The sequence below is a fragment of the Mobula hypostoma genome, chromosome 15 (genome assembly GCF_963921235.1).
Source record: "Mobula hypostoma chromosome 15, sMobHyp1.1, whole genome shotgun sequence".
Classification (NCBI taxonomy): domain Eukaryota; kingdom Metazoa; phylum Chordata; class Chondrichthyes; order Myliobatiformes; family Myliobatidae; genus Mobula; species Mobula hypostoma.
Window position 1 is genome coordinate 42,708,295 of NC_086111.1, and position 20,926 is coordinate 42,729,220.

Here is a 20,926-nt window from a genome sequence, read left to right on the forward strand (position 1 = left end):
TGCGATTTCGATGCTCATACAACTGGCCTGGGTATGAAGCTGGATTACTCTGGGTGCTGAGCTGAGTTGAAAAGCCTGAGAGTGGCTTCAGGCTGGGTGACAAAATCTGGGCCCGGAGTGAGTCGCTGGGCAGCGTGGTCTTGTCCCAGGGCCTTTCGCAGCAGCAGTGCCTGGGTCCTAGTGTGAGGTACAATGTGCTGTTTAGACAGTTTAAATGCCAGCCCAGATCGGAGGCAAGAACTGATTTTGCTCACTCTCCACGATGGTCATCTCCATGGCACCAAGGCTATGAAGTCATGTCCTGGCTGCTGTGCTCCAGGCCCACTAATATGATAAGCTGATAAGTAAGGATTTGGGCCTACTTCAGGCTGCTCTGGGGTTCGGATCTGAAGACTTATTTTTAGTTCGGAATGCAGTTGTTCGCTTCAATTGTTTGCTTGACTTGAATTTTATTTTCTTTCTCTTGTGTATGGAGTGTGGGTCTCTTATTTATTTTCTTTAATTGGGTTCTTTTGGGTTTCTTGCTTTGTGGCTACCAGTGAACAAGCAAATCTCAAGGCTGTATAATTTATACATTATTGGATAATAAATATTCTTGAATCTTGAATCTTTGCTGCCCCGGGTAAGGTTCTGTCACCACTCAGTCCATGCTCCTGGCCAATCTCAAGAGTACAGCAGGCCAGTCCCATTGAGTTACCATACTGGGATCTGGTAAGTGTAGCGTTTGGGGTCCTCAGGGGGTAATTCCAGGCAAGAGGACCAGATCAGCAGGATCAGGCCTGATAATTCAAATGTCATTACCTTTATTCTGAGAAACACTTTCTTGTGTGTACGAGGGTGGTGCAATTATATATTTAACTGAATGTCCAAACTTTTCTTAAAATCTTTCTGAAGTTTCTCTTTTTTTATGAAATTCAAAAGTGATTTTTTTTATGTACTTGGCATCTGTTTAGAAGCAGGCAGGGTGTGTGGGATGTTGAAGACACAATTTTTAGCTTTGAGTTTTACAACAAGCTTTCTAGTCAGTTGTCAGCCTGTGTGAGATATTTTACAAGGGTTTTGCTATTAAGAGTCAAGTGATTGTTAAGCATTTAGCTGTCATGGATGTACAAAGATGTTTCATATCAAAGTACAAAACAGAAACCAGATATGCTAGGCAACTGGTGGATCTCGTAATTCTGTTGCCTTCAAAAGCCAAAGAAACTGATTATTCTCAGATATATTGTACCCTAAATATATGCTGGATGGAGATTTGTCTTTGGTTTAAATGTTAATTGGATACTAGTGGTGAGATGCCAGTTGTACTCATCAAAATATGCATTGAGTTCGACTGGAGATTTACACAACAATCATTTGGCGCAGTCATAATAAATTACTATTATATCTTCCCTTAAATTCTTTGGCCTTCGGCTTCCTCATTTAGCAGCCTTAGTTATGATAACCTCTTTGTTTACAGTGTTCTTTTGACATACTCATATTGCATCTTTCAATTTTCACTGTTAAACAGTCTGCTGAAAATTCCACTTTTGCAGATACTGGTCACTGCTCAAAGCACAGCTGGATCTGAAGAGCCCAACTCATTAGTGGCAGACCCCTTCCAATTATTTCCTGCATCTGCTTAATTAAGGGCACCAAAAATTTATAAATTGCTTCTTCTGGTCATGTTACTTAATTAAACGGTCCCTAGTAAAACTTTATATTATTGCATTATAGTGAGATAATTAAGTGCATTTAATAAAGAAATGCTACTTCAACTACAGTAAAATAACAACATAGTAATGCAACTAAGCAGTAATTACATTAGCTTATTTTAATACTGATCCTGAAAATCCTTCTAAAAGCCAGATCAGGACTACCAACTTGTAACTTTGCAACTAAGTGAAAGCTCATGGCTCCCAATCAAACAAAACTCACAGAGTTTCTGGTCAGCCAGTCACTGCCCTTGAAACAACTCCAGTAGCTGGAGGTTAACTTGGGCCAAGTAATCTTGGCAATCTTCTATACCCCCATTTCTGTATGGGTTAGTTTAAAGTCACATAAGAATATATTTATTATCTATTGCTCTCTCTCAGTTATATAAAATAATAACTTATTGTCCTAAATTTTAAAAAATCATCCTGTCAAAATATCATTCTATAGATTTCAGCTTTTAGATTTTAGGTCAAAGGGAGAAGGTAGCAGAATGAGGTTGAGAGGGAAAATAAATGAGCCAATGCGCAGAATTAGAAAAGTCTGTAGAGGCTGGTAAATTCAGCCAGTTCCGTCATGGACTCTAGCTTCCCCGGGATCAAGGACATCTTCAATAGGCGGTGACTCCAGAGAGTGGCATCATAAGGACCTATACCATCCAGGACATGCCCTCTTCTCGTTACTACCATCAGGAAGGAGTTACAATTCACACACTCGGTATTTGAGAAACAGCTTCTTCCTCTACGCCATCAGTTTTCTGAATGGTCCGTGAACACTACCTCATTTTTTGCTTTTTGCACTAATTGTTTTTTTTTATATTTCTTATTGCAACTCAGTATTATTTTTATTTATTGCACTGTACTGCTGCCACAAAACAACAAATTTTACAACATATGTCAGTGATAATGAACCTGATTCTGATAGTTGAGAAGACTCGATGGGCAAGATGGCCTAATTCTGTTCCTATGTCTTATGGCCTAATGGTTTATTAGTATAGTTGCACCTTTGAGCTTCAGGTTTGTACTGTATCTGAAAAGTACAATGTGTGTTTAAGCACAAAATACGGAGACTTTCAATCTGTTAGCCCCTCCAGCACAATGATAAGGCCTTTCAGAAAGCAGAACCTACCTGACCCTAAATGGCCAGCCCCGACCTTAAATGGTCCCGTCGATTGGTGAGACCTCACCCCAACTAACTTGGGTGTGCATCACATGACATTCTTGTAAAAATAAGAATGATCTGCCCTTTCCAGCTCATGCCTAGTTAAACATTGGAATAAAATCTATAGATTCACAGGATGACACTCAGGTTAATTTTACAAGATGAATTTACTTATTTTAATGATTGTATATATCTTTATGGACCAAAATGTACATTAATAGAAATGCCATTTATTGTCTATATGTTTTTATAATGACATTATTTATGAAATTAAATTGTCCAAGATTTAGCAGACAATATTTGAGAATTTCAAATTTTCCAGCAATATTTTATTTCTTACACCTTGCAGTTATGGTCACTGATAAAGGTGATGGATATTTGTAGTTTCTTCGTGAAAAACACCAAAAATGTTCAGAAAACAATACTGAATCCTTTGGTTATCTTCATTTCTGTTTAAATTTTGGTACTCTGCAGTGCAGTTAAATATTGTTTATTACTTCATTATGGTAATCGCTCAAACATTTATTTCTGTCCCCTTCTGTTCTTCTACTTTACTATGTAAATTAGGTTACGTGACTAGAATGTGGTCTTGAAAAACCACCAACAATTGTTTAAAATGGATTTATTCCACGTTAGTTTTCATAATTCCATTTTGTTTCAAATTACTTTTCTCAAATTATATGTTCCATCAATTGCCTTGCAGTTTAAAACTCCAAAGGACACAAAACCTTATTTATCTACATTTCTAACCCACTTAATTCTGCTCATTTTGAGACAGTGGTTTGTACAGGATACTGAGGGTGACATGGCTGATTCCTGGTGTTGAGGGATAAGTTATGTTAATCTGCTGGATAAACTAATCTCCCATTAGTTCATCTATCAGAAATGATCATTCTGTCTCTCTCACCACAGATACTGTCTGACCTGAGTATTTCTGGTATTCTGTAACCAGCTTGACCTCGATAGCAGTAGATTTTGTGATAATTTACTAATATATGCCCTAAGTAATATTTTTAGAAGTTATATGAATCCTGTTGGAAATGTAACTGCAATGTTGCCTTAAAACTTTCTCGTACTTCTAGTCTGGGGTCATTAAAAAATATTTTAATTGTTTCACATTTGTGTCCAAATAAGGATCTATAATTCTGTATTTGATTCGGAAAGCTAACTATTTTTATATAAAGTGATCTTGCCTGAAATAAAGTATGACAATAATATTTATAATGATTAGCCTGTATTACAGTGAACAGAAGGGCCAAAAGGCATTAAATTCCACTGGGGAATTTGCTAAGATAGTGGACCGACTTATTCTCAGTAGTGAATTCATTCTGTGAAGATTACTTTCCTTGAATCAATGTATCCATAACAGAAAGAAAGAATGAATGAAAAGGCAAATTACTATTTAAATGGAGTGACACTAGATACTAATGTGATTGAGAGGGATCTGGATGTTCAACTGCATGAAGTACAAAGGGCAAGCAACCAGATCCAGCCTATATGGAATATTGGCTTTTGTGCTCCAAATCCCTTGCAATAAAAGCATCAGAGTTTTGATGCAGCTTTTTAGGGTGTTCTCAGTACCGTTTTGGTTTCCATACTCAAGGATGGATAAACTTTGAGAGGAGGTCATTTCCATAAGCCCTTTGCATAAAGAAAATGCTTCCTTCAGATTCCATTCTTCATCAACCTCTGAACATCTAGAGCACTGCCCATCTTCTCCCATTATTGCTAGATCCATTCATTCATAGTCCCAATTAGTCCTTCCAGGTGATGCGACGCTACATCTACAAGTCTGTCGAGGTCATCTACTGTATCCCGTGCTCCCAGTACAGACTCCGCTACATTGGTGAGACCCACCATAGACTGGGAGACTACTTTGTCGAGCACCTCTACTCTGTCTGCCACAAAAGCTGGGATTTCCCAGTGGCCATCTGTTTCAGTTTGACCGTATTCCCATTCTGACGTGTTGGTCCGTGGCCTCCTATACTGTCATGATGAGGCTGCACTCAGGTTGGAGGAGTATCACCTCATATTCCATTTTGGTAGCATCCAATCCGATGGCATGATCATGGATTTCTCTAACTTATGGTATTTCTCACCCCTTCCCCTTATTTCTTTTTCCATTTCTCATTCAAGTTCACTCTCAGCCCTTCTCTTCTCATTACCTGCCTATCACCGCCTTCTAGTGACCCTCCTGTTTTCCTTACTTCCATAGTCCATTGTCATTTCCTATCGGATTTCTCCTTCTTCAGCCCTTCTCTTCTACCTGTTACCTCCCAGCTTCTTGCTTCAGCCCTCTTCCTCCTCTACCGGTTTCACCTATCACATTCCAGCTTGTAGTCCTTCCCATCCTCCCACCTTAATATTCTGGCTTCTATCCTCATCTTTCCAGTCCTGATGAAGAGTCTTGGCCCAAATGTTGACTTTTTAATCCCCTCCATGAATACTGCCTGAGTTGCTGAGAGCTTCTGCAACATTTTGAGTATATTGCTCAAGATTTCCAACATCTGTAGAATCTCTTGTATTCATTCATTCAGTTGTTTAAGTTCTTTGTTCAAGATCTTAGCAAAGCTGGTAATGACATTCATTCTTGCTCATCCCTATTTTCTTTCAAAAGATGATTGTGGTGAGCTTTTTTCCTGAATCACAGGCGTCCTTCAGTGAGGATACTCCCTTTATTCTGTTCAGTTGGATGTTCTAAAATTTAACCCCAGCAAACAAGAAAGAACAGTAATATATTACCATTCCTCAGTAGTTGCTTGCAATGCGGTTTGTATCTTTTAACAGATTACATCGCGTGAGCTAAATGTCAATATCTATGATCATTTGGGACTGTCCAGAGAAATTGAAACCATGGCAGTACACAGGGAACCCCAATTGCACTGTTCTATTAACCCCAGAGCTGAGATTCTTGAACTTTCTCAAAGCCATTTGGTGACCTAGAATGCAATTTTAATGCTTTTAAAATCTCTAAGCCACTTTCTTTGGCTGACCTTCTCTAGCCTACACAATACACACTATAAGCAGAATCAAGAATGATAATGTTCGAATGGCTTACAGCTAATTTGGGATTGAGTTCATAAACTCAGTGACTGCTTCCTATAGCAACAGAGCCCTCAGATGCTTTTGCTGACTTAGTGAATATTAAGTAAGAATGTATCTCATAGTGGTACGGTAGTATTGCGATTAGGGTAACACTATTACTGATAGCAGTAATGTAATGTGTGTGTGTGTGTTTGTATGTGCGCCCTTAATTCCTGGTGGAGTCATCGGGGCGCTGACATGACAAGCATTTTTTTGTATGCTCATCATAAGACATGCCTTGGGCATCTGAAACCTGGCGGAGCCCATCCCTCTCCAGGGTTTTTTTACGAGGTCGAGTTGTTAGCTCGACACTCAACCCAGGCACGGATGGAAAGCCTGCAAGGGAGCCGGCTGGATTCGAACTCGGGACCTCTCACCCCGAAGTCCAGCGCTGATGCCACTACGCCACCAGCCGGAACAGTAATGTAATATTGCGGTTCAATTCTTGCCAGTGTCTAAGGAGTTTGTATGTTCTTCCCATAAGCACGTAGATTTCCTCTGGGTGCTCCAGTTTCTTCCCACATTCCAAAGACATGGGAGTTCAAATTAGTAGATTGTGGCTATGCCATGTCGGTGTTGGAAGCGTGGCGATACTTAAAGGTTACCTCTAGCACATCCACTAAGCAAACGATGCATTTCACTATGTTTCAATGTACATGACAAATAAAGCTCATCTTTATCTTTTATCTTAATAAAGAATTCTTTTTCAAAAGGTATTGATATTATAGAACCTCATTATTATCCCGGACAGTTAATTAAGTAGCATGAATGCTAGCTAAAGTAGATGTTTTCTCTAAAGCAAGGATTTTCTCAAACTCTTACGTTACTGTGTTAAGACAGAACTTTTAATGGACGACATCTAAAAATGGACTGTGAAATAACAGGTTGTACTGCAAGAATTAGTAAAACGTATAAATCTATATAAATTTCTTATAGACAACATACTTCTGTTTGCATTTCCTTCTTTTGCAGCTAAAGAATAATCTTACTTTTATTTAACAATGAGGGTCATTACTGCCTTCAGTGTAATCTGCTTGCTGATGAGACCTACTACCTTACAGGTCAAAGCAAAGTGTCACTGCAAGAACGTGCACTGAGGTCATAATATACTTGTTTATTCTATCTTCTTGACTAAATATATGTCAGGATGATCTGACTTACTGTTCTACTTCTGACAAGTTTGCTAGCTTGATAACAGATTATTGTTTTTGAGAAAACAAGTGTAATGTCTTTTAATAGATAGTGTGTTTCAAAGACTCAACAGTCTATATTTTTAAGATATTCACAAACAAAAGATCAAGGTTAATTCTTTAAGTGTGCAAATTAAAAAGCTTAATTCCCTATTGATTTTGTATGTACAGTACCTTATGAAAATTGCTTATTATCTGGTATTTTTCTGGCACACAGTTGTTTCTGCATGGTTGTTAGCTAAGTATTGGATAACTTCAATAAAAGCTATATATTTAATAGATCTATACCTATCACTTGCCTTACCGAACAACAATACCAAAAGTGTATATGAATACTACACTTCTATAGATTTCTGGTTCTTATTTACCATTGGGGCAATATAAAGACATTAGTAATTCCAATTGACAGTTCAAATCAGGCTCTTCATTTTTTTTATGAGCTGAGATTGTGAACCTTTATGTGGAACATCTTCTCATTTACTGATGAAACACTAAAAGAGTTAGTGACTTGAGCAGCTATTTTATCACAAATTTAAACGAATGAGAAATATAAGTATCTGCCAAAAAAAACTGAAGGGAAATTTCTCCAGAAGCCACGTGAAGGATTAATCTTTGTTGGCAGACAAAAATGGTTTAAATACAGTTTGGTCCATTTTTTCCATAGATCCTAAACAATGGCTGATTTGTAAGTGCTGCTTCATCATTCAGGAACTATCGCACATTTCTAAAAGAAGCAAAGATTTTCTATCCTGTCCAGTTTTTTGAAGAAGTATTTTTATGAATGTAGGCACCAAAAGTATGTCCGGCAGAAGCAGCCAGCTCTGTTCAGATTAAGTCTGTGCTTCCACACACTGGCCACACCTGTATCCATTACTGGCTGCCAAAAGATTTGTTCTTTTTCTCCGTGACTATCATTCCCCATTGTTCTCAGTATAATAAACATTGAATAAAAATTCTTTTATAATTACACTGTATTCTGATGTTACCCAAATAAAGGCCAGAAAGTTCCTATTACCTACATTTAAAATAGTGCATGGGCAGTCATTTCCAATTTTCAAGTCAAATGATCTATTATTCTGTTTATTTTACCCATTATGAATTGAGGTTACTTAGAAACTCAGTATATTGATGCATATCTTTGTAACCTCGGAGAATTAACTGCAGATGTATTGGAGAAAAATCCAGATCACCAAGGAGATTCATTTTGCTAAGTCCTTCAAACTTTAATGTGTTCAGTGGTGTATCTATTAGCATAACACCACTACAGCACCTGTGACCTCTGTCTGTATAGAATTTATATGTTCACCCAATAGCACATGGAGCTTTGGTTTCCTCCTACTTTCCAAAGATATATGGGTTAGTAGGTTAATTGGTCAAGTGGGTGTAATTGGGAAATGCAGGTTCATTGAACCAGGAGGGCCTATAATCATGCTGTACCTCTTTTAAAATAAAACAGCAACATACAAGTGCCATCAGTCAGATTCCACTTTTAAAAGAATGAGATGACTTGTGTGGTTAATACTGTGTCTGATGCTTCAAATCTAAATCGTCATTGAGGAGCAGAATGAGATCCAGGTTCAAACTTTGGTTCTTGTTTGACTTATCCACAATCTGATCCACAAAGAGGTGTATGGTTTTCCATGTGAATGGAAGTATTAAACAGAGAAATGTATGTGAATATTTCAACGGCCTTTGTTTATTAGCTCACCTAGGATCCAATTAACAGTGCATGGATCAAACTGGTTACTTTATTTAGTTATTTATATGACTGAAACATGAGGACAAAGTTATGAATATATGAGGATTGCTTTGCTTATATGATCAGCAGGTACCCTGATTTCTAGTGACTGGGGGTGGAGGACAAGGTGGAATTGGGGAAGGAACACCAAGTTTCAACATGGCATCTTGGTCATATTAGGCAGTAATCTCAGAAAAACAAACACATCAGAAGCAGCTGATCAGATCACAAAGTACACTGATTTGAATATAATGGCAATGTGAAAAAATATGCATAATTGCAAATAAGTATTTGGGAACTCTGCATTTTATGGTTTTAAAATTTGATTAGTTGTTATTGAGCAATTGGCCAATGGGATAAAAGGATATAAGGTTTACAAGGATTAGTGATGCAGCTAGGAATTTTGCATTTTTTAAAATAAGTGATTATTAAATATTTTAAGCTGTTGGGATATGCATTTACAATAAGCCAATGCACAAATTTGCATAATATAAAAGAAAATCAAATATTCACAGAGCAAAATAAAAAGAGCACCGAACATTTTTTTCTTATAACTCTTTTGCTCTTTTTCTAGGTTGAAGCAATCCTTGTCAATATTTTTGGTGGAATAGTTAATTGTGCAATCATAGCAAATGGCATAACAAAGGCATGTCGTGAACTTAAACTGGAAGTACCACTTGTTGTGAGACTTGAAGGTAAGTAATGGATATTACTCTAAATTGCCAAAAGAAAACATGGGCATGTAAATGTTTTCTTACTACTTGTATTTTTTCTTGTTTCTTCCAGGTACATTATATGTCAGAAAAGTTAATAATTTATTAAAAACTGGAAGAAAATACCTGCTTGGCCAATCCTTTGGTCACCCCATTTTATATCAGGATAGTTTATCAGGGATGAACTAGTTAACTATAAGCTGGTGAGGCTTACATCCATGGTAGGAAAATTATTGGAAAAAAATTCTAAGGGACAGTATTTATGATCAGAATCGGGTTTAATGTCACTGGCATATGTCATAAAACCTGTTATGTGCAGCAGTGCATTGAAATAATTATAAAAACTGGGAATTACAGTAGGAAATATATATATATTTTCTTACAGAAACATCTTCATGATGCTAAGCTAGGGCACATCATCCGTGATGTTACCTGAGGATGTCAGGTGTTTCGGGTCTTTCGACATCATACACCCTCGCCCAGGCGACCCGACCGGGGTTGATCAGACCCCGGCCTGTGTCCTAGCAGCAACTCACGGATCTGCCCTCTTTATCCAGAGCCATCTTGACGCTTCCTCTGCTGCATCTATGGTGGTAGAAATGGCTCTCCTTCTTCTCTCTCCCATGATTCCAAGTGCAGTGTGTACTTTGCAGAGCATATATATATATATATAAAATGTTAAATTAAATAAGTAGGGCAATAAGAGGAAAAGAAAGTAGTGAGTTAGTGTTCACGCGTTTAATGTCCATTCAGAAATTTGATGGCAGAGGTGAAGAAAGTCCCCTCTGCTATCGGATTTGGGAAAGCAGTGATAGCAAGACAATTTGAGGGAATTTTTAATTTATTACTGAAATTTCATTGAGTTTTTTAAAGATTGATGAAAGCAGGGCAATAGATGCTATCTATATGGACTTCACTAAGGCTTTTGTCAAGGTCTCGCGTGGTAGGCAGCTCAAGAAAGTGAAGGATTATGGGAGTCCGAGACCAGCTGCTTATTGGATTCAAATTTAGTTTGTGATAAAAGGTGGAGAATAGTAGTAGAAAAATTTGTTTTATTTTTTTCCCCTGACTGGAAGTCTGTGACTGATGGTGCAACATATAGATCAGTCCTGCGACCTTTATAGTTTGTGATGGATATTAAAGACTTGGATATGAAAGTCGGAGGAATGATTAGTAAGTTTGTGGATGAGTTGAAAAATGGTGGTGTTTTGCATAGTGTGAATAGTTTCCTTTGGGTTACAGTGGAATATCAATCTGTTAGAACATTGGGCAGAGGGTTGGCAAATAGAATTTAATCCCAACAGTGCATTACGATACTTTTTGAGAAGTCAAATAGGTGTAAGTATGTACAGTAAACGGTAGGGCACTAAGGAACGTTGACAAACAGAGACGTAAGGATCCAAGTCAAAAGCTCGAAGAAAGTGGCAGCACAGGTTGATAGGATGTGAAGGGGGCAAGGGATAGAACAAAGAAGTTGGGATATTATGTTACAAAACATTGGTTAGGCCATGCTTGAAGTCTTGTGCATTTCTGTTTGCCACACTTAAGGAGAATGTGATTGCATCAGAGGGAGCAGAGAGGAGATTCACTACGATGTTGCTGGGATTAGAGGATGTTAGGTATGGATAAGCTGGGCTTGTTTTCACTGGAACGAAGGAGACTAAGGGATGACCTGATCCAGTTATATAGGATTATGAGAGGCATTGACAAGATAGACAGTCAAAATCTTTTTCCCATGATAAGGCTATCAAAAAAAGAGAGATTAATGATTTATGATGGGTGGAAGAAATTCTAAAGGGGATCTGAGCACTAAATTTTTACTCAGAGTAGTTGATATCTGGAACACACTGCCAGAGATGGTAGAATCAGATACAATTACCACCTTTAAGAGGCATTTAGACAGACACTTAAATATGCAAGGCATACATTCAGTGGCCATTTTATTAGGTACACGTGTACCTTAATGCAGATATCTAACCAGCCAATTATGTGTGCAGCAACTCATATATAAACATAAAGACATAGTTAGGAGGATCAGTTGTATTTCAGACCAAACATCGCAATGGGGAAGAAATGTGATCTAAGTGACTTTGACCATGGAATGATTGTTGGTCCCAGACAGGGTGGTTTGAGTATCTCAGAAACTGTTAATCTCCTGGGATTTTCATGTACCACAGTCTTAAGAGTTTATAATAAATGGTGCAAAAACCAAAAAGTATTCAGTGAGTGACTTCTATGTGGGTGAAAATGTTTTGTTAATGAGAGAAGTCGGAGGAGAATGACTGGACTGGTTCAAGGTGACAGTAACTCAGATAACCATGTGTTACAAAGTGGTGTTCAGAAGAGCATCTCTGAATGCACAACACGATGAAACTTGGTGGCCGTTGTGTATAGAAGTATACAGCTTTACTGTGGACCGATGAGATCAGTGTAAATGGGTTAGAAGGTTGGCATGGATGCCGCGAGTTGAATGGTCATTTCCGTCTTGTACAACTTAAAGATGCTGTTTTTTTAATCCAGTGTTTTATTTTGTCTAATTAGATACCTGTATAAATGTAATATTTTCAAGTTTCATAATATATGCAGTCTCTACCTAGTTTTCAGCTCGCCCTAATGTATTCTTTGCATTGGAGTTAAAACGGACAAAATGAAGTATTTTACTGTCACAGATTTCTCAGGTAGAGATCGTCACAGTATCCATTCAGTAACCAGTTGGTAAATAGACAAATGCAGAGGGTTTTCTGGGGAAATTTTATAATCCCATTTCAGACCGAGATGTTTTGAATACTTAGTATACTGTACCCTACAGAGCTCTGGGTATTTAATTACTGAATGTAGTCAAGGCTGAGGTAAACAGATTTTTTGGGCAATCAAGTGAATCTGAAGATTGAGCAGAAATCTTTACTTTAGGTAGTGAATCAGTAATGATCTGTTTGTATGACTCAATGAATTATTCCTGCTTAGGTTTGATATAAACTAGGAGAATCAGTGTGAATCTCAACTGGCCTCTCACACCACCTAGCGTTACTTTGTAATGCTGTTGCTAGTTTGTGCAGCACTGTTAAAAGCCTAGAACTACATCATGAGAAAAATGTATCAATGCTGATAATTTCCAAAAAGTATAAAATTATTTCTCTGCAACTGTTGCTGAGTTTCAGTTGTTTAACAGGAATCAGAAAATTCCACATTTTTAAGGAAAAGCATTCAGAATTATTTCTTTTTTATTTAAACAACTGATTTTAATAATCTAATTATTCACACTTTCCTATCATAGCCATAGCACACATAACTAAAGATGTGAGTTGAACTCAATAACAGCCGCACTGCGAGTCAGGGAGAAATCTGTTTAAAGCAGAACTCATTTTGTTAAAACTTTCAATTAAGAGCATTTAACTTTATTTGAGCAAAATAGTTGGACATCTTTAACAATGATTTTGTATTAAAATGTGATGATGTGGTATTGGATCCGATGTTCATTCAACTTGACCTCCCCCCCCCCCCCATCCCACCGTCGAAAGCTCTGACTCAGATGATTACATTAGATTATATGGAAGGTGATAGGAAAGCTAATTAGAAAGTAGTTTGAATTTTTTTTTGCTGAATTCTAGAAAGTCAGCCCACCATTGTTCTCCAATAAGCAAATGATATACCAATATTCTTTCGCAGTTCTGGCCTTTATTAGATCTAAGATTGAAAAATGACGATCAATGCTCGGGCAGATCAAGTTCATCAGCCATTGTTGGCGGCTCATCTAAGGAGGGAGACTGATATCAAATCTCCGCTGCCTTGCGGCTATACCCCCTCATGGGGAAGGCTTCGGAAGTAAGCTCCAAGAGAAATCCAGCGCTGGAGTCTCTAAGGCAGTCCTACGTTGAGTCCAACACTGACTGGCAACTCCTGCGACGCTGCTGGTGTCAAACTGTATTGGTTTCAGCCGTTCCTTTGAGTTCAACAGCTGTGTGGAGAGGGGAAGCCTGCTACAGTGAAACCCTGATTTTATGCACCCCGATTTAACGCGATTTCGGATATAGTGCGATGAGTCATTCGACCATGTCCATGTCAATCCATACTCCCCCTTCTCCAGCCTTGTATCCCTTTTGCCAATCAACTTCCCAGCTCTTGGCTTCATCCCTCCCCCTCCTGTCTTCTCCTATCATCTCAGGTCTCTCCCTCCCCCTCCCCTTTCTGTGAAGCTTCACGCACTTAACGTGATCAAGACTAAAGGTCAAACTCAAGTTGCACAAGATCTTGGGATACCGGAATCAACACTTCGTGGCTGGAAATCTCACGAAGAAAAGTTAGGCACGTCGCTTTGCAAAGTTGAAGAAGAAGCAGGACTAAAAGCCAAACGCCTGAAGACAGCCAAAGATGTCAGCCTTGATGACTCCCTGTACATGGACAACAGCTTGCTCTCCATACCATACTGCCCTGGTTTGTGTATCACATAGATATCAAGCACACCAACACCTATGGTTGACCCTGACCAACGTAGGGCCTCACAATGATAATGGCATAATGTGTAAATTCAAGCTTTGTGATAAAACTCAGATGCTATCAATTAGAGTTTAAAACTGAGCATGGAACACAGTGCTTTGCCGCCATCACGTGCTAGGAGGCTCATGGTAAACACTTAATTGTGTTTCTTATTCCCTTATCAACCTGACTTTCAGATCAGAAAATTTGGTGGTTTCTTTAAATGTGCTATGTTATCATTTTCTTTAGATAGTAGCATATCTTATTAAATATTTCCCAGATTGATTGAATATTATAAGAGACTGAACTAAAATAAACTTGGGCATTGTTTTAAATAATGCTTAATACTAAATAACAATATACAGCACGTAAGATTTGTGGATTTAGTCCCTCTGCAATGCATAAATTATGGTTTTGTTGATCTGTGTCTTTTACTCAGGCTCTGACATGTTGCAGAACTATAATCTGAAAGGATATTTCTTGAAAAATGACAGTGTTGGCTATTTTTGATTAATATGGAATCAAAAAATCAAGCACTGGTCCATCTATACACCTTATGCATTCATTTATTGTGTGTATTTCATTCAGGCGTGGACATATGCCTGAGGTAGCAGCAAATTAATGTAGCCTTTCATACTTCACTAAATAACTTAGTGATAGAGAGTCAACAGCTGTCAACAAAATTAATATTCATGTGCACCTAGCTGTACCTTAGATAATCAAGTGATAAGATGTTGAAGCAATACTCTGGTGCTTTCTAACATCCCTTCTGCATGCCAGAATGTTCCACTTCATGTTTGCCCTACAGTTGCACTAAACTATTCTCATTAGCTGTGTTCTAAGTAATGTTTCAGTGATAAATGCAAACAGAAGATGCTGAAAATAGTAAACAACATCAGTGAAAAGGGGGAACAGAGTTAAGAACTCAGGCTGATGCTGACCTTCAGAATCTAACCTGAAACTTCAGATGTTTCTCTCCTTAGGGCACTCCAGCATTTCCTATTTTATTTCAGATTTCTCGTACCCACTGTATTTTTCCTTCAGCCTGGGGCAATTGTTTCAGCATTTGAAAACTAAAGCAAAGGATTCTTGCTGAAAGCATGCTTGAATATATGGGTGATAGGGAAGGAATTAACTAACTGATGATGCACCTCCAATCAAAATGACTGACATCATTCACTTTTGCAGTGTACAAGTGAATAATAATATATGACAGTTTTTAGCTTGAGGTTTGGGGGAAGAACAATGTGGATAGAGGAGACTAATACTAACTAATTGTGATTAGGAATTTATTTTTATCAATTATAATAACCGTTAAAAATCAGTTTCAAGCTCTCTGTCTTTGTCATCTTTCATTTGGTCTTCCCACTTTTAAGTCTATCTTAGTATTCCAAGATTAACAGCAATTAATAACCTTTGCATTGCATGTACTGTATGGGCATTACATCAATCATCTCTTTTTCTACTGGATTTCATTTAGCTTTTAATGCAAAGGGACTCGTGATAATAAGAAAATGTCACTGCTGTTTTCTAAATGTATTTGAAGGTTAACATTTCAGTAATAATTTGTTGCTGAAGAATTTATCAAAAATGATTTTTAACAGTTTAAATATAGAGTAAGAAACCCACAGCTTTTTTTTTACTTCAAATATGAACATATTTTTGGATGAAAACTGTAATCTACCTAATTTATACTGTGAGAAGATGTGAAAGCATTGCATTGAAATGTTCAGTCTGCTGTGTGGACCTAGTGGTAGCAATTACATTAATGCTAAATATCTGCCTGTTCTCAAGGATGGAGCCTCATACCAGGTCTTAAGCATGACATCCAGGTTCACATCTTGTGCAATATCAAGGGAGTTTTGCAATCTTGGAATTGCTGTCTAAAAACTATTCTCAGATTAATGTATGAGATCCCACAACACTTTATGGAAAAGGGGGTTTTACCAAGTGATAAAATTAAAACTGGAGTGTAGTCCTTTATCACACAAATACCTTTGAGAATTTCATCTGTACAAATTGGCTGTGACATTTCCTTATTATATAAGTTTAAACTCACTACAGTGATGCATTGTTGGTTATAAAGAGCTTTCTGTAAGATAACAGTAAAATAGCTCACTTAACTAATTAGTGATGGACACTACACTCTCCTCTGTCCCCCAACTCTCTTGAGTTGCTGGCTGGTTACTGGTAAAGACTGACACCAAGTACTGATTTAGCAGCTTTCCAATTTTCCCGTTCCCCATTGCAATATTACTTCTCCAGCATCATATTCCGGCAGTCCAATGCGCAATCTTGTCTCTCTCTCTTTCTGCTTAAGTATCTAAAAGCTTTAGGAATATCCTTTTATATTATTATCTTGCTTACCCCTGTAGTTCATCGTCTCCTCCCTTTTAACATCTTTACAGCATTATAGCGTTCTCATCCGTCATCACATTTTGCTGCTTTGATTACAGCATAGAGCATAGATGCTTTGATCAAATTCATCCAGTTCAGAATAGGCTTTTCTGTTGACTGAGACCATGTCAATCACCAAGCACACGTTTAGAAATTCCATTTTAATCTACTCACATTCTTAAAAATCCATTCAGATACTAACATTACCTATATATTATAACTTTTACAGTGGCTAGTAGACCTTCCAATCTGTATATCTGGATTGTGAAGGAAAATGGACCACTGGGGTAAACCTACAAGTTCACCGGGAGAATGTACAAATTGAAAACATAAGGTTAGGATTGTCTCAGATTTGCTGGAACTTAGAGACATCTATGATACCTGTAGTGCGCTCTGCCACATAGCAGTAAATTGTGTGTGGGCTCTTGCATCTTCCCTCCCCTGTTGTTTCTCCTCTCTAGCTTCTTGCTATTGTGTATTACAATTCCAAAAAACATTCAGTAAAGTGCCACAGAATAATGTTGTCCTCAAGACTGAAGGGTAAAGAGTACTGGAATTACAGCTCAATAGGTAGAAAATAGGCTAAAAGTGGGATTGTGTTCCAAAAACAGATGGCCCATTCGTGATTTTCCACAATATTAAATCACGTCATCTGTGCAAGCATTGAGGAACATGAGTTGAAAGAGAACAAATTTTGTGTTTATTTGTTGACATTCCTCCCCCACATAAATTCTGTGAGATTTAATTTTATTCCATAACTCAAATCTTTGGGTAGTGTTTGTGAAATCTGGCAAATTACTTTACCCAAACACAGTGTCATCTGTAACAAGAAATTGGCAGTCATTATAAAAGTTTGTTAATCAGATTAGAGGGAAGGGAGCAGCAGAGTTCCCCAGGAACTGGTGTTAGCATCACATTTTTTCCAAAACACACACCAGTGTTTTGGACCTCAGGAGTAAAGGGCATAATTTCCAAATTTGCAGATGACTTAAAACTTTGAACCAGAATGAACTATGAAGAGGATTGTAATGGTGTTTGAAGAGCTGTAGACAGGCTGGAATAGGTGTATAGGTGGCAAATGAAACTTAATCTCATGTTAAATTCACATGAAGTAATGTAGAGTTTTAAATTATGACATGAAGAGTGAACGAAAAACAATATAAAGGATTAAGTGTGCACAGTTCATTGCAGGGCTGCTTGAAGTTGTAAATACATTGAGAAAGGTGGACGGCCATAGGGAGCTGCTAGAAACCTTGCACACATCTGTGGAATAGACACTCATTGATGGAATAGAAACATTTCCCATTAATGTTTCCACTCCGGCTGCAGAATACATGCAAGAGTGGTGATAAATTGCTTTTCATATCACATGCAAAGTTAAAGGTAATGGATATTTGACAGCAGTTCCAGCAGGCATCAGGATCGTGTTCCAAAATGCTGAAGTGTCTGCCAATCCCTGAGTCAATAAGCTGCTTATCAGAAACATCCACACAATGTGCTGTGGAAGCTGATTTTCTGTCTGTTCCTCCTCTGAGGTGAGAATAGCCCTCTACCCTTGCTAGTGATTCCTGGTCTGGTGAGCAGCTGTAATATGCAAGGAACAGCCTGCTCTTGTTTCTGAGCATCCCGTGCCACCATGCTGATGTGCTCACTAAGAAGTTCAAAGAGCAATTAGCAAGCACAGATCTCCAGAGTTTTGTAATCAACCCCGCAACACAACTTGTAAAGAAGGTCTTTAGAGTCGCACAGGAAGCCAGCTGTGAGGATGCAGAATTAATTACCAGATTTGCTTATCTAACTCGCGATGCTCTCACCTTGGTTTCCACTGGCAAGCTATGTTAATACTGCAAAACCCACGTCCCCAGAGTTAAAGAATGAACTTCTTAAATATTGTTGTTAATGAGTAATTATCATATTGAAACGATCGATGTACCTGTCCCAATGGACTGCTCTCACCAGGCCACTAACTCCACGTGTTACGTATAATGTAGTATGCCCTGTTTCTGGTTTCTGACTTGTCATCACGTATACCTTATTAGAACAACTCCTCTGCCAGTCCCTCTATTATTGCATAGATTTGCCACATTTGATGAATGAAAATATAAAATGCTGTATCTATTCAATAATAACCAGCGCATTCATGTATTTCACAATATTAAAAGCAATGCACTCAAAATGCTGGAGAATCTCTGCAGGTCAGGTAGCATCTGTAGAAATGAATAAACATTCAACATTTCAGGCCGAGCCTCTTCATCAGAGTTAATATTAAAAGCAGTTAATTTTAGATGATCAAAGTTTAAATTAAAACACTAGATAAAAATCATCAACTACAGCAGCATTTCTCTCACTGTCTTTTCCTGTCTTTTCCAGAATGTCTGGGGTTTTATTTCATAAACCCAACCTTCCAAATGCTTAAGGGAGAGGAATCAAATCACAGTGGCTCCTCAGACTGTGCCACAGTTAGATTCATCGATCTATGGAGTTATACACTAAGGAAAAAGAGTCCTTCTGCATAACTCAGCCGTACTTACCAATATGCCTATCTGTGTTAATCCCATTTCTCTGTGAATGACCCATGACCTCTAAATCTTCTCCCACTACACACATCCAAAAGCCTTTTAAAAGTTGTAATTGTACCTCTTTCACCTCCTCTGGCAGATTGTTCAATCTATCTATCACCCTCTGTGTGGAAAAACTTGTACCTCAACTCCTCCTTACATTTTATCCCCTTCACCATAAACATGTGTCTTCTTGTTTTGGATTCCTTTACACTGGGGAAAAAGATACGTGAATATCTACACTCCCTTATAATTTTATTGACCTTATTAAAGTCACCACTCAGCCATCCACCTCTGCTCTGAGGAAAGCATTCTCATCTTAGAGTTTTCTTAGAGTTGGAGTAGCAACAGTGAGATCTGTGCAAGAGCATGAACCATGGAAGAGAGCAAGAGTCTTGTCCAATTAAAAGAAGTGAGATTTTAGCAGAGCAGCTACAATGGGAACAGCCATTGTTGGAGTGGGACAGAGTTAGAGTGGGGAACTGACAGTCAAAAAATTTCAGCGAGAAGAGGCTGAGGTTAGGTTGAGGTTTCTGTTTCTTTCTTTTAGTGCCTGGTTAGAGACATGAAAATGGATCCCAGGTCATTGGTGTGCTACTCATGCAAGATGTAGGAGACCTGTGGGCTCCCTTATTGCTACATCTGCAAGAAGTGCATCGAGGTGCAGCTCCTTCCAGACTACTTTGGGAACTGGAGCTAGATGATCTACGGATCATTTGGGAGAATGCGTAGTGCATAGATAGGAGCTAGAGGGAGGCAGACATACCTTAATTGCAGGTAGCTGGGTGGCAATCAGGAGAGGGAAAGGGAATAGGCAGTCATTGCAGAGTACCCCTGTGCCATTCCCCTTATCAACCTAGCCTGCACCTCTTCTTGCTGAAATACTGCTTTGGATTTTTATCCATTATTACAAAAGGTACTGATTTGGTTACTGTTGCGAGGGGCAATCTACCAAGGGAAGGCTGCAGCAATCAGGTCTCTAGCACATAGTTTGGCTCTGAGACTCTAAAGGGAAGAGGGAGAAGGGGAGAGTGGTGGCGATGGAGGATTTAATAGGGGAATTGACAGTGAAAGAGACTCCTGGATAGTATGTTGCCTCCCAGGTGCAAGTGTCAGGAACGTTCCTTCAAAAATATCCAAAGTGGTGTACTTGTTATTGAGGGGAACAGCCACAAAGGTACTCTGAACTCTCTGTCTTTTCCCCTACCCTCTCCTGATGGTCACCAAGCTACCTGCCTCCAGCAACTTAGGGGTCACTACCTCCCTGTAGCTCTTGTCCATCAGGCCCTTCTGAAGGTCATCCTTGCAGTTAGCAAGGAGTTGCAGCCGGGTGCACTTCTCACAGGTGTAATCATTAGGGACACGGAAGGTCTCCCTGACTCCTTGCATCCTGCAAGAGGAGCACACCACTGCCCTGACTGCCATTCTCACTGTTCTAAACATGCAATAAAGAGGAATAAAAATTAGCTTAGCAGATCTTAATCTTAACCTCCACTCATTGCCTCTGCCTCTTCACACCAAAGTCTCTTGAGCCCAACCTTCAGCATTCTACTCTTCCTCCTCTTCCTCCTCCTCCTCCTCCTCCGCAAATAGCAACAATAGCAGTGATATACTAACAAACTTGCCATGTTAAACTGGCTCTGTCCCAAAGATCTTAATTTAGCAATTAGATGTTTCCTTTGCACCTCATAGGAACTGCATTCAAAGAATATGTGCTGCACCATTTCTTGACAAGTGCACTCCCTACAGATGCCAGTATCATGCATATTAATTCTGAACAGGGAATTATTCGTGTCCAATACATAAACATGTAAGTATAACTTCTCTCCTTCTATTCCCATCTCCCAGTTGAGTTCCCACCATCCTGAATTTTATATAACTACTGTCCTTTCTTTTCCTTATCCCAATTTTGTTTCCAGGTTG

General features: G+C 38.6%; 1 protein-coding gene across 2 annotated transcripts in view; it reads left to right on the top strand.

The window, feature by feature from the left end:
* suclg2 (succinate-CoA ligase GDP-forming subunit beta) overlaps positions 1–20,926 on the top strand; it is a 380,503-nt gene that overhangs the window by 348,618 nt on the left and 10,959 nt on the right. For both annotated transcript variants that reach the window (XM_063067942.1, XM_063067943.1), the window contains exon 10: positions 9,437–9,557. In XM_063067942.1, coding sequence (XP_062924012.1) covers positions 9,437–9,557 — 121 coding nt within the window. The remainder of the gene's footprint in view (positions 1–9,436; positions 9,558–20,926) is intronic.